General features: G+C 33.0%; 1 protein-coding gene across 2 annotated transcripts in view; it reads right to left on the bottom strand.

Annotated features, from left to right (window-relative positions):
- Positions 1–26986, bottom strand: part of WDY (WD repeat-containing protein WDY) — a 41634-nt gene extending 14648 nt beyond the window's left edge. The window contains exons 1-5 of one of the 2 annotated variants that reach the window (XM_085815679.1): positions 26425–26986; positions 21993–22289; positions 20394–20714; positions 8738–9034; positions 1001–1443 (exon numbers count right to left, since the gene is read on the bottom strand). In XM_085815679.1, coding sequence (XP_085671805.1) covers positions 1001–1443; positions 8738–9034; positions 20394–20714; positions 21993–22289; positions 26425–26608 — 1542 coding nt within the window. In that variant the 5' untranslated portion in view covers positions 26609–26986. The remainder of the gene's footprint in view (positions 1–1000; positions 1444–8737; positions 9035–20393; positions 20715–21992; positions 22290–26424) is intronic. The other variant, XM_035365944.2, reaches the window with a different exon arrangement.
- Between the last annotated feature and the right edge of the window lie 495 nt (positions 26987–27481).

Below are 27481 nucleotides of genomic sequence, written 5' to 3'. Positions count from 1 at the left end.
TTATTTTTAAAGAAATTAAATAATGAAAAATCTGCATGCTTATATGTGTGTTCCTTGCACTGTGAAAAGACGGCAGTATCTGGGCCATCAAGATTTGAATAACGTAGTCCTCCACCCGAATATGTGCACCTGGAAGCACGAGTTTTATATTTCATATGTTGTAAAACATTAATGAATTTTTGATTAACAAACACAAACATTTGAAAGCGAACAATGACGCAACTATTCAGATCGACTTGAAAAAACAAGAGAAGTAAAAGAGAAACAAATATCGCACTGATAGCTACTTATTCGTTCTAAATGTGTAATTGCCATTTACATATAGCCATAAATGTTTAATTGTTCAAGTTTATTTATGAATAATATATAAAAACTATAATAATAATGTATTCTGCTTTAAATTCCGCCCCCCTTAAAAAATCTGTGTATTTATATGCATAATGCGGCCCACCAGAATAAATACATTTCCAAAGCGGCCCACAAAGTCTTTTGGGTTGGATAGGCCTGGACTAAAACAGTTTACAATTTAGACTTCGCAACAATCTGCAATTTTTTCTGAGAGGAAGTAAAAAATCTGGTATATTTCTTTCATTGGTTCTTCTTTGAGGCGATTTCGTCGGAAATACTGAAGCACAGCTAAATTTTTCACTTGCATATGCATGCATAACATTTCAGAAATGCTAATCCTAAGTTTAGCATAAAATTTCCGTCATATTCTGCCATATTTTCAGAGATGCCTTTTTCTTTCGATACAACAACATGTAGTGGGTGGTTTCACGCTCGGGCCAATACTGCGGGTCATCGTTGTTCAATTGTAGATGCGAACACGCCGATGTATATTCTCAAAAAGATTTTACATCCAAACTGGGTATACAAATCATTGATATAGACATGAGTGATATTTAAATTTAACTGCTTCTGAAATAGTAAATATCTCATTAACGCATGAGGTATTTATTATTTCATAAGCAGTTAATTATTATGTGTCTATATTACTTACCCCAAGGGTTAAAAATGAAGCTGCAGCTTTTATATCTAGTGGCATATGAGTTAGTTGAATTCCTGTGATTACTGCTCCCCAGCTTTCATCAGCAGGACCAAGTAGACCTACGAACATACCTGTTTCTGTCCACAAACGTACCGAACACTCTCGGCCGGCGGTAATCACCAGTTTCCTTTCAGTGGAAAATGCAATTTTCAGTACGGCTCCAAGATGTCCTCGGAAACAACTAAGAAGCAAAGGTGCGAAGCCGTATTCAACACCGCCATCAGCAGGAAATTTGTTATGTTCAGCATGATTCTGTTCAATTGATCCTTGAAGCCGCAAAAAAGGATACTTGAGAAAATGGTGGGATTCTGGTTTTCGACAAACTGGAAGCTGTGAACCATAGGCTGAATAATATTCTTCGAGTTCATAGATCCGAATGTAACCCAAAGTATCGCCTATGCAAAGAAGAAGAAAATACATATAACTCATTAAAAAAATCATTCATTCAGAAAGACAGAATGATGCTATCTAAGATAAAAGCATTTTTGTGTAAGAGAAAAATCACTTGCAGCAAAAAATTAAAATTGCCAATGATCTAAGAGTGTTTTGAAAATTTTTAAGATTAGTTTCGTTGAGATATACTAGAGAATAATCGAAAATTTATTTTTCAGAGTATGTACCTTAAGAAGTATCTCTTAGTAGACAGGAGAGAATATAATCACTCATTCTGCTATACCTTAGTTATATGCTTAAATGACCAAAATAATGCAAACAGCACTTGCCAGGGATTCATAAACACGATGATACGCACAGATATAAAACGCAGACTTCAACTGTGTAATATGACACGAGTTCCGGCGAACAATAGAACTATCATCGTTTTCGTTATTTATTATACACAAGGATGCAGTTTTATTTCTGAACTTTACATTACGCTGGCAAAACAGACATATTTCAAATTTCTTTGGGATGGCGACAATTGAAATGGTGAAATCTGAGGGCCACTTTTGAACGAAGGATACTCTAACAGCACTGATTCTGCAACATATCAATGAAACACCTTTATGTGTGGCATTATCTTATATAATAAAACATTATTATGCCATGCCTCAACAAAGCAATTTTCTATTTTCTATTTTTTTATCTTTTTCAAAGAAAGTATGGTAAACTAAAACTTTTCCAAAGCGGGTCCAGGCACCCGGGTGGCTTACTTAACTATTCGGGTATCGTCCGGAGCCCACAACTAACTGTCTAGGACAAGAAGCTCCTGATTCTCTAGGAGCATCATATCGGGAATTTATTTAGATATAAGTACGTACCAGACGTTGATTCACTGAATTATATTAATTCTTTCGTTAAGAGATATGTTGATGCGCTCAAGTAAATTTAAACATACCTGCATATGCAAGCAAAACATTATATACATATGACTGATCGAATCTCTAAATTATTATATACTTATTAAAAGTTCTCTACAGATGTACACCAACAGAATGCATTAGTTTCATCATAGAACACAGGCAGAGTATTCAATATTCCAAAATTTAATTTTATGAGCATTATTTCAAATGACAACAATTACATTTTACACATTTCTAGATGACTCATGAGCCTGATCACGAGAATCACTTTATAGTGGCGCTCTACATAAAGATGCTAACACGTTCATATAAATTGGCCACTTTTCTTTAAGACAGAAATATTCATATGTATGGCCTGGTGTAAAATAGTCGTTATCCTTATGAAGAACAATTCTGAACTTAAATAAAGATCTTTAACACATCTTTATAAGTGTACACGCATCTTTGTGTCTGGTCAATGCTAATCAGATTTTACTTTTCCAATGTGATTAACAAAGCAAAAAAAAATCTATTTTCATAAAGATGTACCGACACAAAGATGTTCACAAACTTATGAAAGTTATCTTCTTCAAGTTCAAAAGTGATTTTCTTTTGTTGCATGACTTCAAACAGTGGTCAACTTCCATAATGTAGTCTGCACTGTTTTGAAGACGTTACTTATTACGAAAGCTCTGCAAGGCTCTAATCCAAAATCGAAGTAATTGCCTCTAAATCGAAAGGCAGTGAAATTGTCGCTTCTGATAATCATCTTTATCTTATATACACGGAAGGATTACCCAAAATAATTGACTTTATTTCTGATTTTATTTTTGAAATCTGCTAGCTTTAGTTACTCAAAGAGCATTAATATGATAATCAAATTTTTGCTGCTCATGCATATGCTTTGTTAATAGAGACTCGCTATATTCCTTCAATAAAAAAGACTAAAATTTGGGAGATTATACAGGGTGATTCTAAATTGCTTTTACAAATTAAGAAGTGCGATAGTATCCATTCAGACGAGCAATGATTACCTTAGAACATAGGGTCGCATTCCACTCTGCGATGCAGAAAAGGAAGGAAAGACAAGGAGACTATCTATGTCCTAAAACTATCAAGAATTAACCGTAAGCAAATCTGAACTGAGAAGAAGCAGCATTTTGCTCTTAGTTGGTACCATAGAAAGCCAATCAGAGCAAACGGTGTCCTTGAAAAAGACACATCATGGCTTCAAGTCACCTTGATGACATCGTCCGAAACTTTTCTTGAATGCTATTGCAGAGAATACGTACGAGGAACTGGCAAATATTTACTTCACATACGGTGAAGCAAAAGGGATGGGACCGGAAGCACGAAGATTGCACGAACAGCGGTTTCCAACTCGTCGGATTTCAAGTCATGTAACCTTTTCCAGTGTTAGTCGAAGACTGAGAGAACCCGGTTCTTTTGCCATTTTAAAAAGCAATGCAGGACGTTCACGAAATTCACAAACGCCAGAAATGGAAAAGCAAGTTTTGGCTAGATTTGAAGCAGCTCCTTTCACAAGTAAGCGAGCGGTGGCACACGAAATGGGTATTTCTCACCTGGTGGTGTAGCGTATTTTACACGAAGAACGCATGCACCTCTTCCACGTCTAAAAAGTGTAATCTTTGGACACAGATGATTATTCCTGCCGAGCATTTGTGCTTGTAATGAGGAATAACGATCCACGATTTCCTGCATTAATATTATTTGTGATGAGGCAACATTTAGCAGAAAGGCCTTTTCAACGTGCAAAATCAACACGTTTGGTCTGACAGCAATCCCCACTGCAGTACCTTTCATAAACACCAGCAGAAATTTTCCGTAAACGTCTGGGAAAGTATCCTAGGTGAAATTCTGTTAGGCCCTTACATCACGCCAGACCGTTTGACCAATGCAACATACCGTATCTTCTTCGAAAAAGTACCTCCCAGTTTATTGCAAGCTGTTCCTCTCCCCATCCAGAGAGACACGTTATTTATGCACGAGAGCCTCATCACATTTTTCTGTCACAGTCCGTAACCTTTTGAATGTTAAATATCCTGCGCGATGAATCGGACGTGGCGGACCTGTAGCTTGGCGTCCTAGCTCACCGGACCTCAACCCACTGGACTTTTTTTCTTTTGGGGGCAGATGAAATCTTTAGTGCTCGAGACACTTGTGGACTCAGCTGAAGATCTCATGGCGAAAATCGTTGTTGCCGCGGACAAAATTAACACGACATCAGGAACTTCGGGAGGGTGCACCAGTCGTTCCTTCCGGTGTCAACTGTGCAACGACACACGTGGTCGGCATTTGGAGCACTTTCTGTAAGTTTTTCACTAAAAATAAATCTGATTGCACAACTTTTGGTCTCGTTCATTCACTTTCCCATCACTTGTAAGTTCAGGTTGGAATTCTAATATTCCTCTTTTGTGCCTGTCATTGTGGAATGCGACCCTATGTTCTATGGTAATTATTACTCGTCTGGATGGGTACTATCACCCCTCCAAATTTGTAAAAACAATTTATAATCACCCTGTATATAGGTCTGTAAATAAAGCTGGCAAAACACAATAATACATATCCAAAGAGAATAGTAGTATATTATGAAAGTAGTTTTATAGAAGGCCGGCTACGAAATATCTAGTCATCGGCAGTGTTTTAGATTCTATAAGGGATTGCTTGCCTTATTAAATTTATTATACCAAAGTACTCAAAGGCCATCTATGAAAGACGTATTTTCATGGTAGACTTTCTAGGAGACACTCGTGTTAAAATCTGCTTCAAGAGAGCGCTTTGAAAGAATGTTTATGAATTCTCTTGAATTACTCATGACATGTACGCATTATTTAATAGATGGTAACATCAATAAAACTTGAAATTAAAGAGTAATTTGAGACTAAAGTTCAAACATTGCGGCACACAAAATGCCTTCAACTCTATATTCATCATTTTTTCGAAGTAGTTCTTTGAAAGAATCACATTGACAATAGCATTATCCTTTTGCACATTCTCAAATTCGAACACATTCTTTCTACCTGATATAAAATTAATACAAATTAATATGCATACAAAGTTATGCTAATGAAATTGGGTCAATCGTTTCGAATAACTGTGTATAATTTATCGCTTGCCGCATATTTGCCTTAAGACTTTTCACTACTGCCTCATATTTATAGGATAACTAAAACGCGTAAGAAAATTGAAGAAAGGCTTTATCTTTTGAACTGGTGTTTTAAAATTTACAGCTTAAGAATTATACTGACAACTTAGGGAAGTTTAAGAATATTGTTAAGCTTAATATATATTATATACGCTAGATATAATATACGCTAGATTTTTATAAAGTCTATAGAAACATCAAAATCTATAACACCTTATAACGAATTATTCATTAAAGGTTAACATAAATCTGATTGCACAACTTTTGGTCTCGTTCATTCACTTTCCCATCAGTTATTGGTTTTCATCAAATATGTTTTACATCTTTCCTTCTTCACCCTTTTCTTGTTAGATTTAAAGGAAAGAATCAAGTGGGAAAGAAAACAACATAATAAAAGAATGTCTCGCTATATTTTTGTTATTGGCGATTACTGACCGATTTTTTGCAATAACCTTATTTTTGAAATAAGAAACGCATCCTGATGTCTGAAATTTCATATTAACATATTTGAAATCAATTCTAGTTTCAATCGAGTATCTTTTATTGTTTTGAATTAATATGCTTTAAGAAACAAGATCATTTCTCTTTCTGAACAACTTATTTTGGTTTCATACGGTTCAAAATATTTCTTCTTTAAAATTTTCAATCAAATTAACTGTTTATAAATATTGCTACTTAAGAAACATTCTTACATTTATAATAAACAGACCGTTTACTAAATTTTTCAGGTTTTTATTAAACAATTTCAGTTTAAATAGTCCTAAAATACTTAAACTGCAAATGTATCAAAATAACTACATACGATGCTATAATTTTCTGTATTTTCTTCTACAGAATGTATTGTTATTCATTTCTTCGTTTATCAAAATCTTACTTTAATTTTCCAATTTACGCGCATTGAGGATAGCAGATTTATTTTGGTGATCAAAGAAAAAACTGTCATAAAACTGATTTTATCAATATGATGAAATATTCATAGAAAAACTGATTAAAGCCTACTTATGCCAAAATGTATGGAGAGAAAATAATGAAACACGGCAACGAATAAAATTTAACTGTTGCATATATATGTAAGTTAACTGCTTCTGTACACCTCCTATATTTTTGAAATAGTGACACATCAATTTTCTGTATGGAGAATAATTTATACACGTTAACTTTCGTTTAATTAAAATTTTGGTATAATACTTTTGAAAATTCTTACATTAAATTTTTACATTTTTTAACTAATATTCTACTTTTTACATACAAGTAATTTTGTATTGTGGGGAGGGGATATGATTATTTCATTCCTTCCGTCAGAGTGCCAGAGAGAGAGGTCCATATCAATGTAAAATAAAGAAATAAAATAACTGTATTTGAATTTTGATTCTCATGCTTCGATTTCAAATTCTTTGATAACCATTTCTGACAAAATTCAGAGAATATATAAATGAACCGTTTCCTTCTTATTCACCCAGCACTTCAAAATAAGTGTCAAATTAACAAAAAAAATATAATAACGCTTCTGCACAGTCTGTTCTTTAATCATCTGTGACAAAGCAAGCAAGAGCTTTTTTTAAAAGAGGCATGACTTTATGGAGGACTTTCTATGAGAAATAGGTTAGTATTCAAGATAGTCCATAGGGAAATCTATTCATGTGCCCATGCTGTCGGTTCGTTTGTCATGTTGTTATTAAAATGTCCATCTGGAAAATAATATTGTATACTTTTCAAGTTTTTGTTGTTGCTATGGATGAATTAAGATATTTAAAACTAAGTAGAGAAGCAGCCTTAGTTTGGAAAAGACTCTGAGTTCAAAATATACATCACTTAAAATTGTTTTTTCGCTTAATTTAAATTTTTTTTACTGAATGTCTCTCTTCTTATTAGAATCAAGTCATGGCTGAAGTTACTTAACAATTTAATGGAATATTTAAAATTAAAAATTAAAAATTAGTCAATAAAATTGATAATTGTCATTTATATGCATTAAATAAAGTATTGGTTTGTTGTTTAAATTTTTTTAATCTTATTCCTTGTTCCATCATAGGTACTACACGGAAAGGGAGGGATGCCCCGTGGAGGAGTTTTTTTAAGGGAAACTTGCTCCTTTACAGATCGAGAAAAGCATGAAAACGCCCATGCAGCCAGTCCGTTCGCCAGAATTTGAATTTAGAATTGAACTTCTAGCGGCCAGCTGTTCTTACCTCTTGACCGCTGGTGAGCCTTATTTAAAACATTTGAAGCGTAATGTTTATGAATCAATTCAATCAATTCAAATCGCGTTGATGAAAAGTAACCATAATCTTTAACGAACTTGATTACTTCGGTGTAATTGTTTTCATCGAAATTATTTATTTGGAATAAAAAGTGTGCCTATATTAATAGAAAAATCTCTGTCCTCAGATTACTTAAGCTAAAAATGGTGGTAGGAGAGACATATCCATATATATATATGTCTAACTGATTAACATATTCAAATGAATTGCATGCTGTTTAATACCTCTAATTTATTATCCTTAAAATTAAAGTAAATTAAATATAGTTTTGTTTATCACTTCCTGATAAACTTTAATCACTATATTTTGCATTTAAATAAGTGAATTTAATTCAGATGAAGTTTAGAAATTTCGGAGCTCTCATAAATGCTCCTTAATTTCGCATTACACGTACTATTTTATCTTTAATCTCATATTAAGAACTTTTAAGTAAAATAAATTTAATTACTAAAATATTATGACTGAAAATTTAGAAAAAATGAAATTCTAACACCTTGAAGAAGTGTTTACCATCAAAAGTTTAAAAAAATAAAAATAATTGAAAATCTTTTAAAAAATTACAAAAATTCAAATAAATTACAATTTTACCGTATCAACATTCCACATTGACCCATAAGACAACAGAAAACAAAACATGGCGTGGGATTAATCCGTTATAAATTAAAGCCCTGTGAAAGCTTTTGTACTTATTAAACAAAGAAAAGGCTATTGAACAGACAGCTGTGCTGTTTTTTTATTGTATATCCCTGCCACACAAGGCTTGCGACAAATACCATTCGCATGCGACCTGAAAATATGTTCTATTTTGCTAAAACATGATATTAGTATAGAAAAATAATATTTCTTCAAGGTGTAAGAAATTCTTCGTCTTCACAAACAATATAATTTTGTCCGATTCTGCTTTTTGTATGATTTATTAAATCATATATCTACATCGCATCAAAATAAGAATTAAGGATACGAAACGTAATCCAGAACGAACCCATTAAAAGCACTGTATTCTGGTCATCCGTTGCTATGCAGGAAACTCCATCACATTGTCTGAACACAGCGCGAAACTTGGATAGAAGTTTACTTTTGTTTACTTTGGCTGTATGTACGATATTCCAAAATCGTATCCGACCATCCATGCCACACGATACCAGATTCCCAGTGTTATCGTCCATGTCACGAGCTTGAAGAAAAAGGATTTGGCTGATACTGCATTGCCGACGTTGTTCCACTACTGTCATAGGAAGGAATTCTTCGTTTTGTTGACCTGCTACGACATTACTGGCAGCTGATAAAATAAATTTTATTATCATTAGGGTACAGCTTATCATCACTGTATTACAGTCAACTCCCGATTAACGTCGAGGGAGGGAGGGATTAACCCTATCTAACGAACATTTCTTTATTGCGGCATGATGGAAAATTTACAATCACGAACCATGAGTGTAAAACAGAACTATCTACGGATAATATTAAAAGCGAAAGGCAAATATAACAGATGAACTGGTAAGAACTGGCAGCTGTTTTTGTCCATAGAATTTTATAATGTAATTGTACATCATCACTAGAATATACATCATGTTCGCGAAAGACCTTACCCGGATTTTCTTTTAGCAATCGTTGGTTATAGACATACATTTCAAATTGTCAAAATATTTTAAATGATGTACACTGCTCAAAAAAAAAAAAAAAAAAAAAAAAAAAAATGGGACAGTGCTATATCTCCCGTTCTACTGGGGCGATTGACAAAATTCAAACTACGTTTTTCATGTCTCGAAAGCGCGACTTAGGATATATATTAGATTTATATATAGTACTATTCTAACATAGGTATTTTGACACAAAATCGGACTTTTTCTGAAATAACATACCAATGTTTTTACATATTTCGATTCTACGACTCAAATTATGCCAGAATACCAAGTTTTGTAAAAATCGTACAATTAGTTTTTAAAATATTAGCTCTCAAAATTTTAGCTCCTCAATGTTAATTGAATTTGGCAAATATTTATTAATATCTCTTTTTTTATTAAACTTTTTTGATTTTTTCTCTCACATTTCGAAATTTTGGTTCATTCCAAATAAAATTTACCCATTTTTTGCGTTTTATTTTTTAAATTTTTATTTTTAAATAATTTCTATAGATTTTTCGAAAAAAATTTTGAATTATAACCTATAAAATTTTTACCATCATCTTAAAGTAGGTGTATTTTTAAGCATATCTGCAAAAAATTAGACTTTTTTACTCAAAATTTTCTAAGATATACACTTTAACTATTTTTTTTTTAAATTTCTCTCGTATCTTTTCTTTTTTTAAAAAATTTAAGAGTAAGTTTTTGTAAGAGTAAATTTTTACCTTCGGCGTTTCATCGTCTGCTACTTTACTTCGTTTAAATCGAATTGTCTAAAACTGAGAATTTTCGTTTGATATTTATTTGAATTTTATGACATTAACTGCATAATTTATTTCTAAACAAACTGTTGCTTTTGAAGTGGGTGAAAGAGCGGCTGATACTATTATCCATATTTTTAAAGCACAATATATTTTTATAGAAACATAATATTTAGAATAATCATTTTTTATAAAAGTCAAATTATGATATAAACATACAACCCTCTAGAGACTGAATTAATGGAAGTTCAATGGTTATGTAGAAATGATCTGCAGCTATTTAATGGCTGGATAAGTCAGCAGATTCTGTGGACAAGTAAGAATAATTATATAAACGACACCAACATTCTGGATTCAATAAACAACGAGGATACTATGTTTACTAAATGAATTAAGAAGTTTTAAAACATAAAAAATCAACTCACTTTTTTCCTAAAATGTATTTTTGTGCGTAGCGTATTTTCATTATATCCTTAAAATTCTAATTTAGAATGTAATTGTCAAGAACTGAATCCTAATCATCAGTAATATAATAAGTAATTATTGCTGTTATTAATAAATCCTTCTTATAAAGTAATTGCAAATATTTCAAAAAACTTTCTGTCTGAATGCAAACATTTTTCTATGCAAATATTTTAAATTTTATATTAATCAAAATTGCACACCATATTACTTATTTCCACTTCAATTCTTACCGTCAGTTGTAGTAGAATTTACAAATCAATTATATTTAATTAAGTATTGAATTGAATTATTTAATTATGGCAAAGCACACGAGGGCTATCTGCCTAAAGGAAGGGATGCCTTCGTGGAGGACTTTCTAAGGGAAACTGGCTCGTATACACGTTATACATGGGGAAAACCACGAAACCGCCCATGCGGCCAGCCCGTTCGCGGGATTCGATACTCGAAACGAACTACCAGTGTTCAGCGTCTTTACCGCTCGGCTGTTGGTGGGCTATTTAATTAAGGAATGACCATCTAAGTTAAGAAACAGCGTACCGTAACAACATTTCAATTATTGGTTCCGTATCTTTCATGTTACTCCCGATTGGCTAGCTACAGGATTTTTAATGAGTATTCGGATTTTACTAGTAACTTCACTTGGAAATCGCGCTTAAACTAGGTTAGTTGGTTATCTGAACATAGAAAGAACATGGGAGCTATTTGATTAAGATGCTTTCATAGAGAATCTTTGTAAAGAGAACCTAAAAAACTACGTAAACCAACCATGCAGCCTGGGTTAGTCTTCGCAACAAGCAATTAGTATTTAACAATCTTCAAATGCTAGGCAACTGATGAGGCTCCAATTAAATCTCCAATTTAATATTTTATTTGTAAATATTTAAAATATTGTTGTATTCTTTGACACAAAAAGCAGATTTTAAGTTTTGTTAACTCGTTAGTAAACTACCAAGCCGTAGTGCAAATGAATATTCAATTTCTTTGGCAATAATTGTATTCACTTAATATTCTTGGAATATGAGCTAAAGAAGGAACGTTCTCGGAAGATTAAAGAAGTGTTTAAATCCAGTGATATTAGGTTTGTCTTACAACCTCAGGATCAAAACGATTCTGCAATTGCCCGAGTAGTTGACTTGTAAATGGATGTGAATTAAGCAGATGACTTTTAATCTTACGTTATTCAGCCAGAAAACGTATTCCAAATGTTTTGTATTGCATGACAATGCATCTTTTCATTATTCAATAACCAGTCGGAGAACCGCTTGTGTTCGGAAAATAAGTATGTATATTCAATCGTCCTGCATGTTCTTCAAATTTGTCTTCTTGTGATTTTTTTTCTTTCTCAAAAACTAAAGTTGCCTCTCAAAGGAAAGTTTTTTGACATTGAAGAGACAAAATTAATATGACATCTACTTTTAGAGGCATGTGAAAAACAGATCTCTACAAACCTTCTCTTCCATTACATGTTGTGCAGTCAGACAAAAAGTTACATCAGCGTAAATTCTATAATCTAGTATTTTTATTACACTCTGATTACTTTATTAACATACAGTGAATATATACTAAATCTTTAACTTTAGCTTAAGTAATTCGGAATTTTTGACGGAATTGTTGTCGGAACTAGGACTTAGAAGATAAGTCAAATTAAATATTTCGATAACCCAGTAAATTCAAGTTCGAAATTTCAATATTTTATTTTCGGAGGGAGGGGAAATGTTTTCAGTTTTGGTCCATTATACTAAGTATATTTGCTTCGATTTTTTATTTTTTCATAAAAGCGAAAATTTTACGCATGGTATACATATAACGCATAGCTTCAAATTAAAATTTAATAATATACAGAGTGGTTATAATTAAAGTTCCACATTGAAACGGTCATAAAAGGAAAACTACTGGATCAAATGTTATCAAACTTGGAAATCGTGTAAAGGAGGTCATGGGAATTTATTTTCCGCGAAAAAAAGGAAGTTCGAAACCTCACCACCAGGGAGAGAAATGGCGCTGTATGCAATATTGTTAAACGAAATATGGGTCGGAATCTAACTTAACCTTTTGTTAAACGGGTTTAATATGTTGTATACCCTTAAGAAACTTTGAAGTAGGAAAATTATTATTTAAAGACGTTAAATTCGATAAATATCGAGTGCGCCATCCCTGTAAGTGAGAATTTCGACCGTGAAAACTACGAATTAACGATTAGAAAATGTGAGATCGCAAATCACTCTCACAAATGCGTACAATCTGGAAATCGTTTTCTTACAGATCGCTAATTTGTAATTTTTTAAGCCTGAATTCGGCACTAAAACATGAAGATACTGATTCAAAACGCTTTTAATCGATTTGGGCCAAAGAAATCTCTCATGTTATCTACCTAGTTTCATTGCATTCTCCTACTGAATTCGATTGCATAACAGTCATTTCACACCGTTTACTCTTGAATGACAGCTAGTTTTATAACTGAACCATTTTTTTCTGAAGAGCAGTCGACAGCTGGACCACTGCGATTGCAGTTCCTTAGAGCCAATATTAAAATGTTTCGTGATACATGAACTGCAGTAACGTGGCATTTTAGATACTACGATTTTTATGCAGGGCTGGGCCCCACCTCAAGAGTGTCGCATAGTTACTTAGGCAACATTTCACAAATGAACGTCTTATAGGCCAACACTTCCCCTCTTCCCACCAGACCTCAACCTCTGTGACTTTTGTCTATGAGGTTATCTCAAAAGCACTGTTTATGGTGATAATCTAAACAATTTGGCAGAAATGAAAAATGTGATACACTGATAACATTCCTCCTGATATGCTATGTGTAACGTGTATACGAGCCTTAAGGGAGGGATGCCTTCTCGAAGGCATCCCTCCCTTAAGGCAGATAGCCCTCGAGTGTTTTGCCGTAATCTAATAAACCAAACCAAAACCAAACCTGATATGCTAAGAGCTGCTGTTGAGAATGCAGTAACATGATTTAACTTGCTTTCGGAAAATGCTGGACGCTACATTGAACATGCTTTGTAACACGTTTCGAAAAATATTAAACACATTTTAAACAGATGTTTTCGTGTCTTATTTCATTTAACAATATCGTATACAGCGCCATTTTTCCCCTGATGGTGAGTTTTTGAACTCTTTTTTTTTTTCCGCCGAAAATAAATTCTCATAACCTCCTTTACACGATTCCCAAGTTTGATAACATTTGGTCCGGTAGTTTTCCTTTTATGACCATTTCAAAGTGGAACTTTAATAATAACCACCATGTAAAATAAGCTTTAAAAGTCTGACAATTTGGTTCAAGTCCCAACTTTAAAAAATATATATATAAATATAAATTTTTATATTAATTCTCTTAGAAAGCATGTTTTAAGAAGCTAATTTTTTCTCACGCGTTATAGATTGTATAAAAAAAACATGATCTTTAATATGATTTAGATTGTTTCAGCCGATATAAGAATCGGGTTACTCTGTGGTACAGAATAAACCCTGCTGGACTGTTTTATTTCTTTGTCATTTAGCAAAAATCTTTTAATTAAATTATTTATCCTTTGGAGTTCGCTTTAAACTTTATTTATAGCTAAAATGACTAAAAAATGAAAAGCTGTCTTTAGCTGAAACGCAATTCATATAATTGATATTTTAAAAAAATGACAAGAATGCAAAATGTATGGAAGTCTAGCAGTCGAAAAATCTTAATTTTCTTGTGTGAGCACTGAAAATAACTGTAGAAGGAAAGAAGAAAATTAGGAAGAAAAGTAAGCAAAAATTTGCAGGGAAATTTGGCTGCCAGACGTACCAAGATGTTAAAAAAGTTGGACGCTTTCGAATATACTTTCAGGATACTTCAAAGAATTTAGGTGTTCAAAGAGAAAACTCTTCGACGAGTACACCAGCAAATACCATCAATTGAGCTTGTGTTAACAGAAAAGACAAAACGATATCATTGCAGATTAAAGTGAAGAGCGACTGATTTTAAACTATATGGTTGTGTAAATTACGTTATAGAACATCATATCGTATCATAAATGGTGAATCCCATGATTTCCTCAGTCGAATTATTTGAAGATTCAGGAGTTTATCCAGTGATGTATGTGGATGTCACTTAAAGATGTTTTTTTCCCTTCCTGATGAACTAGCGGCCGAGCGGTAAAGTCGCTGAACACTGGTAGTTCGGTCCGAGGTTCGAATCCCGCGAACGGGCTGGCTGCATGGGCGTTTTCGTGGTTTTCCCCAAGTGTAACGTGTATGCGAGCCAGTTTCCCTTAGAAAGTCCTCCAGGAAGGCATCCCTCCCCTTAGGCAGATAGCCGTAGTGTGCTTTGTCATAATAAAATAAACCAAAACCTTTTGATGACACCAGTCTTTCCTTTCATCCCATAGCTTCAAAATGTTTAGCCTCTAAAGACTGATAAAGGCTCTGACGAAATACTTCGTGAAGAACTTTCTAAGGGAAACCAGCTGTCATACGCGGTACACATGAGAAAATCCACGAAAACGCCCATGCAACCAGCCCGTTTACCGGGGTTCGAACCCCGGAGGGAACTACCAGTGTTCAGCAACTTTACCGCTCGGCCGTTTGTGGGCCTTTATGAAATGGAAGGCGATAACTTTATTTAAAATGATTGTCAGAAATACCAAAATGTTTCGAAAAGTTGGATACTTTTCAATATACTTTCAGAATGCTTAAAGAAACAGAGAAGAAAAGTAAATTTTTTCGTAAAATTTAGTATTCGTACTTTTTTAAATTTAAAACTTTTCAATCTTATGATATTTGATTCTTGCGATTTCAAAAATAAAATATTTGACTAAAATATGAATAACATTTTAAGAAACCAAATGTAGGATAAAATTGTGTAAAGCAATGGGCACAATGATAAAACTGTTTAAAGCAGTGTATGCAAGTCATCCTAAGTTAAAATATCGGTTATACATCTCTCTTATTTATATATTTTTTTTTTCTGAACGGAACATTGAAAGGCGTGTAAAACTGTGCTTTACTGTATTTTCTCTTTTAATATAGAATGCAGTTTTCAAACGCATCGTAGTCTGGGTTACAAAGTATTCTTCCGAAAAAACGCAGTTCAAATAAATAAAATCAAATTCTGGAAAATTGATATTAATAAATATATTTAAAATGCTCAGTTCAAAGGAATAAATAGAAAATTTTAAAACAATTATCTGAAGAGACAATGCAACACAAACAATTAAAATAAAAGTATAAAAATTTAAAAATGACCTAAAATAATAGCTATGACGAAAAATATATATAAAGAAAACTATTTGAAAAAATAAATAAATAAACGCTGCACCTTTATTTACGCAGTTCGAATAGGTAAATAGAAATTTTTAAAGCAGCTATTCGAAAAAAAAAAAAAAAAAGTGCAACTGAAACAATTAAAATGAAATTCGAAAAGAAAAAATTACTTAAAATAATAAGTTATAATGAAAAATATAATATAAAGAATATTATTTGGAAAAAAGGAACGATGGTGACTTTTTTTCCTAAGGAAACTAGGTTGCCATATATTAAGAAGTTCGCCAAGTGAAGTATTCTTGGCGCAAACTGACAAAAAAGTGCCAACATAAATTTGTGAATTTCTCCGTAAATTTCGCTCCAAATTTTACAAAATTTCATATTTAGGCGTAATTTGAGTCGTAGAATCGAAATATGTAAAAAAATTGGTATGTTATTTCAGAAAAAGTCCGATTTTGTGTCAAAATACCTATGTTAGAATAGTGCTATATATAAATCTAATATATATCCTTAGTCGCGCTTTCGAGACATGAAGAACGCAATTTGAATTTTGTCAATTGGCCCAGTAAATCGGGAGATATAGGACTGTCCCTTTTTTTTTTTTTTTTTTTTTTTTTTTTTCTTTTTTTGAGCAGTGTACTTGTTTATGTTTTGGCATTTTTTAATTTAAAAAGGAAAATTATAAAAATAACGAAATCTAACTTAAATCAACCAACTGGTATGCCGAAAAAATATTCATACAAGTAATTTATAAATTTCCAAGTGCTAAATATACGTTATAAATTCTTCGTGTAAAATTGTATTACCTTAAAGTCATAACCTAATAATCATATAAAAACTCATTAAACGAGAAATATTTTTAATTTACGCATATAATGTCATCAGTTTCTAACGTGCCATACTAAAGCCCGCCGCAGTTTTCTAGAACACAATTTCCGCTCTGTGAATAAGATCTAATCTATTTTTAGTTACATTTATCTATTATCTTTAGCATTAATATAGCAAATTTAGAGTAATCAATACTTTTCATGACAATCTGCATAGAAATGTTTGTCGCTTAATCTGTAAGCAGAAACATTCTTCTAGGATGATATTTGATTTTGAGTACAAACATTTTTTCTTCAGTTTGTATACGGCTGCTGAATGTGATCTTTATTTTTAAAATGAAACATCTTGGTCATTTTTTGCTGCATTAGAGTCTGACGTTTTTGAATTTTATTTTTCCTAATGAGAATAACATTTTTCAAAATAAAAACACAGGAGCCAAGAAAATTATAAAAAGTTAGATTTCTTAGTTTTTTACTAAATAGACTTTTTTAATTTGAAAATGTCTAGAAAAATTTGAGTCATCTAAAATAATTTTGTAATTGGAAGTATATGTGGGAAATGTATTGCTAAATGTATATGTATTTGCAAAACAGAAACCGGGTAAGGATTTTGTGATTACTGTGTATAAGTATTATAAAGTAAAAAGCAAAATATGCTAAATAATTATAGTTCACGAGCGATATTTTACGCTTAGTTTAAATTTCTTGTAAATGTTGTTTTATAAAACAATATTTATAAGAAATATTTGAAATATTTATTTATAAATTAGTTTCTTCATTGCTAATGATGATTATTCTTCTTTTATTTATAGTGTGTTCTTGCTGTTTTGAATATTAATTTATGTAACGAATGCTTTTTTTCGTTGCACTAGTTTATTTTAATTTGAGTCTATCGTGGAGGCCATTAGGTTATTAATTCATTAAATCGAGAGTTGTCTGTATTTTCAAAACAAAATAATTCAAAAGTAATTATTAGGAGAATTATAAAGCTATAATAAATAATCTTAAGGTTTTTTTTTGTGCACGAATAGTATCATTGTCAAATACAACATTAAATGTATAAGTAAATAAGGTGAAAGACAGACAGAAATTTCAGAGTCTCAAAAGATTCTCTATAGTCAATAGTAATAAAAATAAGCAAAAGCATGATTCAGTTTTTTCAACTGAAAAGACAACTGACATAGATTAGACAGAAATGTTTGATTATGGCAAAGCGCACTAGAATTATTAGGTTAAAGGAAGGGATACCTTTTTGGAGACTTTCTAGTAAAATCTGCCTCGAGTTCAAATTTCATTTAATGAATGCCACTATAATGCCCATATTGTAATCCGTCCGCCAGGATTCGCGTGAACCATCCAAAGAAATCTGATGTTTCTCCATACTCATCTACAAAGATATGCATATACCAAGCTAAACGGGAATTCCAATTTGTTTAAAAGTTTTGTCTTCAGCAAACTGAAGAGCCGAGTATTCCAGCAGCATCTGCAGTCCTTATGTACACCGATTCAAAAAAGGGGAGAACAGTGCTATATCTCCCGTTCTACTCGGCCTATTGACAAAATTCAACTTATGTTTTTCATGTTTCAAAAACGCGAAGTAGGATATAAATTAGATTTACATATACGTAACATTTCTAACATATTTATTTTGACACAAAATCGGACTTTTTGTGAAATGGCATTCATATTTTGATTCTACGCCTCAAATTACGCGAAACTGCCAAGTTTTCTAAAAATTGTAGAGGCAATTCTTTTACAGTTAACAATCAAAATTTTAAATCCGCAATGTTAGTTAAATTTTGTATATATTTAATAATATCGACTTTTAAATTAAATTTATTTAATTTCTTCTTTCACAGTTCGAAATCTAGGTTTAAACCAAATAAAATTCATACATTTTTTTCAGATTTATTTTGAAAATCTGTATTTTAAAATAATTTTTATAAATTCTTCAAAACACCTTTTGAAATATAACCACTAAAAGTCTTACTGTCAACTTAAAAGAGACATTTTTAGGCATACTTTCAAAGTGTTATGGTTTCTAATAAAAACTTTTCTCAAGATATAAGTGAATTTATATATTGGCATATATAAAATTTGCCATAATGATGCCAAATGTCTGAACAACTTGAATAATGAAGCTGTGGAAAATTGCTTGTATGCATATCATACTACATTAAAATGTAGATTATACATCTTTCTCATTTATACGTCTCTTCTAAATGGCCCATTGAAAGACGTATTAACCGTGCTTTACAGTATTTTCCGTTTTAATGCAAAATGCAGTTTTCAAAAGCATCGGGACGAATAATGTGTTGCAATTCTTTTGAAAGAAATACTATTCAAATTTTAAAAAATCCTTAATATAAACATGCTAAAGTACACAATGCGGTAAATAAATAGAAATTTTTAAAATATCTATTTGGAGAACTATAATTCAATCCCACAACACAAATAATTAAAATAAAATTCTAAAAAGAAAAAATCTAAAAATAATAACCGTGATTAAAAAATATAATATAAAGTAGAATTATATGGAAAGGAGAAGAAGCGATGCTTTTCCTTCAGTTGGCGCAGAATGAAAGGAAGAGTGAAATATATTTCTGTAAACGGAGAAGTTCGCCAAGTTAATTTGCGCCAAGGTAAATTTCCGAATGGCTGTTTCAATTTCATATCAGATTTTAAGAAAATTTGACTTTTAGGCATAAATTGAAACATATAATTAAAATATGAAAATAAAATGGCTTAACATTTCAGAAAAAGTCCGACTTTTTGTTAAAATACGTATATTAGAACAATGTTATATATAAATTTAATACATATCCAAAGTCACGTCTCTAAGACATGAAAAACGCAAGCTGAATTCTATCAATCGCCCGAGTAGAGTAGAAAGCATAAAACTGTAGACTTCTCCTTTTTAAGTCAGTGTACATTAATCTGCCTATCTTTGTATAAATGGAAATAAATGAAATCAGCCTCAGAATAATCTCAATTAGCAAATTTCGAAGCTGCTGTTAAAACTGGCCGAAATTATATATGAAAATAATTCATTTGTAACGGATTTTTCTTAAGTCTAGGAAAAGCATCTTTTACACGATGAGCCATAACTTCTGCAAAAAGCAATTCTGTTTTTCTTAAAAATCGTTTACTAGAGGAGTTCGCAGCACTGACTAGCGATAAGTTCTTACTGAGAAATTTTGTCACTATGGAACGCTTCACAGGTGAACAGCGTACTTTTATTGGAAAAATTATTTTACAAAAGTAGTGATTCTTATGTAGAAGTTCGTCACCTGCATTGGTTATTGAATGATTTACATGACATTAATCAGTGTTCAAGTATTAATATAATTAAAGAATGGATTAGGAAACGCGAACAAACTGATTCTAAGTGTTCAACAAGTAATGATTTCGCAAAAAGAAGAAAATATGCAAAACTTTAGACAGTCCATATGGATCTTTGGAACAAAGTTGCAATAACTTCGAGGCAGTTACAAGAAGACCCAAAAGAAACTGGATGGTATATATGCCATAGTTTAAGCATGTCGGTACCTGTGTTTAAAATTTATTTTCGAAAGCGTAAAAATTTATGAACTACCTTTTATTTCAAGCATATGTCAGTAGAAACCATGAATAGAAATAAGTCTTCCATAATTATGGTTCTGCATGAAATATGTGCACCAGATCGGAGAAAGGCCTTGTTAAAAATATGTACTTACTTGGAGAATCTTTCATTCTCAACCTGGGATCTGCGCTTTTTCTCAACCAAATTATTATTTCTCCGTCAGAGGAAGCTGTAGCCACAAGATTACGACCATAATAATCAATGCTTATGATAGCACCTGAATGAAGTCTCTCCCAGTCGCTGGATTTCACATCCTCCATTCCATTGTCGTAGAAAACGCTTAAGGTTCCAGAAAAACCACCTGCAAAAATCTGAAAGCCGATGAAAGACAGAGATAGTATGGTAAATCTTGCATGAAATTCTCGAAGACAAAGTCCCAAATGGAAATTCCAAACCTTAATTTTGCCATTTCGATCTAAAACAATAGAAAGATTACTTAATAATGAAATATATTGGGTTGTAAGGATTTATTTACTACGTTCCGATTATTATAAAAACAATTATGAGATAACTATGAGTCCTGAGAACTTTCTTTTAAGTCAGGCTGAAATAAAATATACGTATATATTCTTTTCTGAAATCAGTGCTCGTATGAATTCAAATGACTGAGAATATTTTGTGAGATTTAATTTTCAATCTTTATTTTCTGCCCCTTGGAATCATCTCTAACACTATCCAAAGAATTAATGTCTTCGAAAAGCTTGTTAATTAAAAAAAAAACTCGTAAGTACAAAAATAAATGCAATATTTGCCAGATTTGCCAGTAACGAATGTATTATTAGCTCCACGAAGTTAAAATAATTACAAACTAAAGCTTGCATAGTTGCAAGGAAGAGACATTTGTAGTACATGTACAAACTTAGTAACAATCAGTATCTGCAGGATGCGGCTTACGACGTTAAATATCCCAGAATGAAAATGGTTTACATAATATTTTATTTTTCAAAATATAATATAAAAGTATAGATTAAATTATTCATTAGAATGTAAATTAATAATGTGTCTCCTTTGTTGACCTGCAAATTTATTAACACATGTATAGCATCATGTTCTTAGGATGCCTTCAGATTTATAAATATTCATGTAAAAGACCGGAACTTTTTCACAGCAGAAATTCGCCGTCTTCGAAACATTGTGGACATTGATTGGATAACACATGGAAATCTGGATCGTTTGCTTGAACATTTTATACTTCGTCTGATAGTCGGTATCCAAAATATTTTGGAGAAATTCACTGTGGCCGCCACACAGCTCCAATATTAGTCTTCAAGACTGTAGAGATAGCAGGTACAGGTAGAAGCTAGGCTACCAGCTCTCTAGTACCATAGATATAGGTATAGAGGTATTGTTGTAGTTAACTAACTTGCAATTTGGAATTTCGAGAGAAAACGGTGGTAGAGGAAGAGGGGTGAAAAAGACATGGATGTTTGTATGTGTACAATATTTGTGCAGCAAGAGGTCACTCAAAATACACAGAAAGCCGAAACCCTCTTGAGAGGCTGGTGGTAGAGGAAGAGGCCTAGGAAACCACTCCTCTACTTGGTTTCCCAGCCCTCTTCCTCTAACACCTACCTGTATTAAATTAGTGTAATTAACTAAACTTTTTTAATAAAATAGGTTTTAAAATGCTTTTAATTCGCTAACAGCATTTTTTAATTGACAAAACTTTTTTTAATTCAATTCAATTTTATACCTGCTGTTATCAGACGTCGCTGTGACGATTCAAGGCCAGCAGCCATGATGTCCACATTATTCTCAAAAATATCATAATCTATTTCCGAGTGATTATCAGTGAATTCGAACATTAGTGATCCGGATTCAGGGTCCCAGAGAGCGACCACAAATACGTTTCCCACTGTGATTATGCAGTCGAAGATCTGATTGTAAGCAACGAATATTATAAATTCGCTCCCTGGGTGCGTTGTCAGACGCAAAGATGTCTGACGACTTTCCAGTACAGCTATCCGGTTAGTGGTCAAGAACAACTTTCCTAAAAATCAGACAGAGATATGTTATGTATACACGGCAGATTTATTATGAAAGCAATAAAATACAAAATAAAAACAAAAAGCATTATTAAATCCGTATTAATCACAATAACAAAAGATGCCGATACTAAGAAAGAAAGAAAAAGAAGAAAGGAAAAAAACTAATTGAACATTTTTAATATTTTCATTTTTAAGCTATTAACATCGAACTGTTTTTGAAGTTGCACAACTAATATTCAACTGCGCTTTCTACATTCACTGCAGCTAATAATCTAGGATGCATTATTTCTTAACTTTAGGAAACATTTTTCCGTATTATAAAAGAGAAATGAGGATAAGGAGACTTTATTTTCCTTACGATTTCATTAGATTTTTAGCAAATATTGCCAAACTGCGGCTCCTAAGTGCGTGCTTCTTTCTGTAAGAAATCTCGCGTTGCCTCAAAGAGTAGTTTTACTGAAACGTAAGGGGGAACAGAAATTATGCGACGGTGCTCTATTTTTAGCATTTGAATAATTAAAATTTTTATTACATTATATGTATGATAGTTTTACACACTTTTAAACCGTTCATTTATTGTTAAAGTAATAACCAAATGCAAATTATTTCCATTCCTGCAATATCTACTCTAGCGATAACACTTTTACGTATGGTGATGAACGGATATTCGAACAGCTGAAAAGAAAAATACATTAACCAGGTTACTCATGTGCCTCAGATCTTATATTAATATCATACGAATATGTGTAATTTATAACTATAACGAAGAAACCAAAATTCATTGGATGATCTAATTTTTTACCTAAAAACGAACTAACTAATGAATTAAATAATTTAAGATTAGATTCATCTCCGACGTTTATATGGGGAAAAAAATAAATTATAATTTTTTATGCAAAACACTGATCAATTGATAATATTGTTGCGTGCGTACGGGTTCGTAATAGATTGAGTGCACAACTCCGATGAAAAGTTAACAAAATTTATTCTTATCATAAAAATAAAACAAAATTCTGAAACTTTTCCTCACAGATATTCGTACAATATCATAATATCAAACAGTAGTTATATTTTAAATTACTACACCGTTAAATAGAACTCAATTCAAAGCGCAGTGAAAGCTAATCCGATCTCAAAATTACAGCAGCTAAGTAAACAAAGTAGCTCCTTAAAACAACTGAACTGAGATGTTTTTCTCCAGCATTTTAAAGCTTTTTAAACAGTCACGAGAAACTTATGGTACTTTCGTCGAGGTTTTTGGAAAGTAAAAGAGTAGAATTGCAGTTACAACTAACACACAATTGCATTTATTCAATTTAAATATAAATTACGAGATATCTACTTATTAAATGCGCGTGCTCCTGTACTTTTACTTTTTCGGCATAGCTTTCTCTTGGTCACGCGAAGCACTGCACTGGAAAATAAAACAATTTTAATTACAATTTTACTAAAAACAGCTAGCTAAACACAAAATCCGTAACAATATTAAAGGAACTGTCATGTCTTGAGAATTACAACTCCTCAGCAACATGTGGTATCCAATTTCAATTCATCTACGTTTTTCAGAGCAACTCATGTAGATTAAGGGAAAAAAATCGTTAGTTTTGTTTTTCGAGTTACTGTGCTATTTTTTCCTTCAGCGAAAAGGTTTTTACATTTCTCTGAAGACCGCTAAGTTTTCTTTCACTTTGTAGCATACTCCTATTAAACCATTTGATAGTTATTATGAAAAGGGGGAATGGGAAAAAAATGCTAAGCTTTCTATTTGAAAAAAAAATTCAGCATATCCTGCAAAAGCATAAAAACTGTATATCGTAAAAGCGAACTTTCTTGAATGCGAAGCAAAAACGACATTACTTATTTATTTAATTATGTTTGTAAAATGCCCCATTAGTTAAAAATAATCCTTTTTAATTCACTTCAAATATTTTTGAAATGTTTGAAGTGAATTAAAAAGGATATTCTAAAGGATTTCTATTCGAAAATGAATTTGCTACTTTTAAAGCTAGTTAAATAGTTGTGTCTCTTGAATACAAAATTCAACTTGCGGATCCTAATGACAAGAAGTTTGATCACCCATGATATACAGGGTGATTATAATTAAAGTTTAAGTTTCAAAACGCTATAAAAAAAGAACCACTGATGAAAATGATGTGAAATTTGAAAGGAATGTTATTGAAGAAGGCGGAAAGCGTATGGCAGAAGAAAAAATTTATTTTCAAAAGTTAGCAACAGATGGCGCTGTAAGCGGCAGAATCACGACGAGAAACGAGAAATGATTCGTAAAACAATGGCTAAGGTGGAAGTTACACATTAAAACGCATTGACAAATTAGAATTGTTGAATAATTTTATTTGCATGACTGTACATATCACATCGAAAGGGACAAATCGGTTTCAAGAGTTTTGCCCCGACATACAGCATAAGAACCATTCATCAAAGAAGTTCGGAACTGTCGCGAGACTGGCGCAAAACATGTTCAATATGGTGTCCACCGTTGTGTGCAACAAGTTGAAAGCGACAAACAGCATGTTCCACAACGGATCGCAGTGTCTCCGGGGTGATGTTCAGAATGTGTTGCGAAATGCGTGCCTTTAATTCCGCTAAATTTGCAATTGGAGCACGGAACACAACATCCTTCAGATATCCCCACAGCCAGAAATCACACGGAGTAAGATCAGGCGATCGGGAAGGCCAGGCTGTAGGGAAATGACGGCTGATAATTCGAGCATTTCCGAAATGGCGCCTCAGCAGCTGCTTCACGGGATGTGCAATGTGCGGAGGAGCGCCATCTTGCATAAAAATGATTTCATCCACACATCCACGCTGTTGCAGAGCTGGAATCACGTGGCTGTGCAAAAGAGACGCATATCTCTGACCAGTGACGGTTGCGGTAACAGGACCGGAAGCACCCGTCTGCTCAAAAAAATATGGTTGTAGGATGAATGATGCCGTAAAGCCACACCATACCGTGACCTTTTCAGGATGAAGTGGTACGGGGAGCGTTGCCAGTGGATTTTCTGTTGCCCATATTCGACAATTCTGGGTATTCACGTATCCTGTCAGATGGAAATGGACTTCATCTGTCCACAAAATTTTCCACGGCCATTCATTATCCACTTCCATGCGATCCAGGAATTCTAACGCAAACGTCTTCCTAGCTGTCAGGTCAGACGGAAGCAACTCCTGCACATGGCCAATTTTGTACGGATAGCATAGCAGGATGTTTCATACAATTTTCAACACCGTGCTCGTAGGCCTGTCCAATGTTCGGGCAATTCCTCGTGCACTGCACGGTTGCACACCACCGGCCGACGCCTCCTGTAATGCTGTGGCCACTTCTTCAACTACCGTCGAATGCACTCATTTTCTCCCTCTACCAGATTGCACATAAAACGAACCTGTCGTTTCGAATTTTTGCATCATTTTCTTTAGACCTACGACACTCATTGGACCAACGCCTTCTTTCTTACCCTTCAGTGTCCTGAATTTTTGCAGAGCTACTCTTGCACAATCATCATTCTTGTAATACAGCTTTACCAGCAGAGCGCGGTCCTGTAGTGAAACACCCATGGCGAAGTCTGAGACTCGAAATGAGGAACTTCCTGGTACCTGGCGGCTTTATAACACTGAAATTTAACTAACATTTTAATTTACGACTTCTTCCGCTTGCAGCGCCATCTGTTGCTAACTTTTGAAACTAAATTTTTTCTTCTGCCATACGCTTTCCGCCTTCTTCAATAACATTCCTTTCAAATTTCACATCATTTTCATCAGTGGTTCTTTTTTTATAGCGTTTTGAAACTTAAACTTTAATTATAATCACCCTGTATATAGTCTCAATTAGTTTGGCAACAATTTGAGCTTTAATAATTTAACTCATTTTCGGAAAACTGCCATTTTGATTATAGTTTCTTATTAGATTTATTCTTTATTTAATCGTTTGAGCGGATTACTTTTCTAAAATTGTACTTTTCTGCATTTCTGTCCCTATAATTAACCTAATAAATTTAAGATCGTATTTCTCTTCACCTACTATTTATTTTGCCTAAAATTATCCTGCTTAATTTTATATATGTATCTATCTCTTTACGTGTTTATATACATGCATCATAAGTTGCAGAAATATTACGTTACCCATCTCTGTGTCCAGGAATGCCGAACAGAAGGGATGTCTACCAGGAATTTCGACATCCTTGAATCTAAAATGTTGAAGGCACGTTGGCCTGAGTAAATCCCAAACACGCAAATTTCTCTCTCTGTCCACGGATACTAGAAAAAGACGTTTCTCATCCACCAAAACATGGGTAACAGAACTCATATGACCCGGAAGTGATTCCTAAAATATACAACCACAAATGCTTTTGTTACATGGTTATATCTATTTGAAATTTTAATCTGCAAAGTTACTATTATTTTGCATTAACCAATTATTTACAGTTTCAGCCTCTGTTATAACTTCTGCTTTCCGGTTCCGTCTCAGAAATGTAAATGAGTTAGAAAATATTTAAGGTTTTTGTATTGTATGAGAGGGCGAGTTTCTGCTTCTCGAGCCCACAGTTCTGCCTTTCCTATTAGGTTTGTAATTATTCCGCTTTGCGTTTTTTGTTGCCGATTTAAACTGGTATGCCGGTTAGTGTTTTCTGAGCCAGATAGGCTTAAATAAAAGTGTGTAGCTTTGACTACTAGCCTAAGTTTTAATTTAAATTTGATTGTTGCTTTAGTTTCATCGCCACGTGTGATAGTTTGTTGCCGATTTAAACTGGTATGCCGGTTAGTGTTTTCTGAGCCAGATAGGCTTAAATAAAAGTGTGTAGCTTTGACTACTAGCCTAAGTTTTAATTTAAATTTGATTGTTGCTTTAGTTTCATCGCCACGTGTGATAGTTTTTTTAAGCACAAGACGTACACTTATGTTTAAATTCTGTGTTAATAAAAAGATTGTTTTAAACCTTAAGTATCTGAAGTTACTTCAGACACAGCGATAATTTGCTTTACACCTGTTAAGATATTAGAACTAGTTTATGCTCCCAAAGAAAGTCATCCTCTATACATTAATCTCCGATTTTATTTCAAATGACTAAGATGTAAATAACGGGTGGCCATAATTAAACTGACAGTGCTCACAGTGTTCTGTAGCGCGAACTATTTGCGAGAATGACGCCACATTTTGTAGGAAGATTAAACAAGACGGG

Source organism: Stegodyphus dumicola, chromosome 4 (genome assembly GCF_044657685.1).
Source record: "Stegodyphus dumicola isolate Sdum_Otavi_A_Nest chromosome 4, ASM4465768v1".
NCBI classification, from domain to species: domain Eukaryota; kingdom Metazoa; phylum Arthropoda; class Arachnida; order Araneae; family Eresidae; genus Stegodyphus; species Stegodyphus dumicola.
The sequence above is the reverse complement of the archived record's forward strand: the minus strand, read 5'-3'. Positions and strand labels throughout refer to the sequence as shown.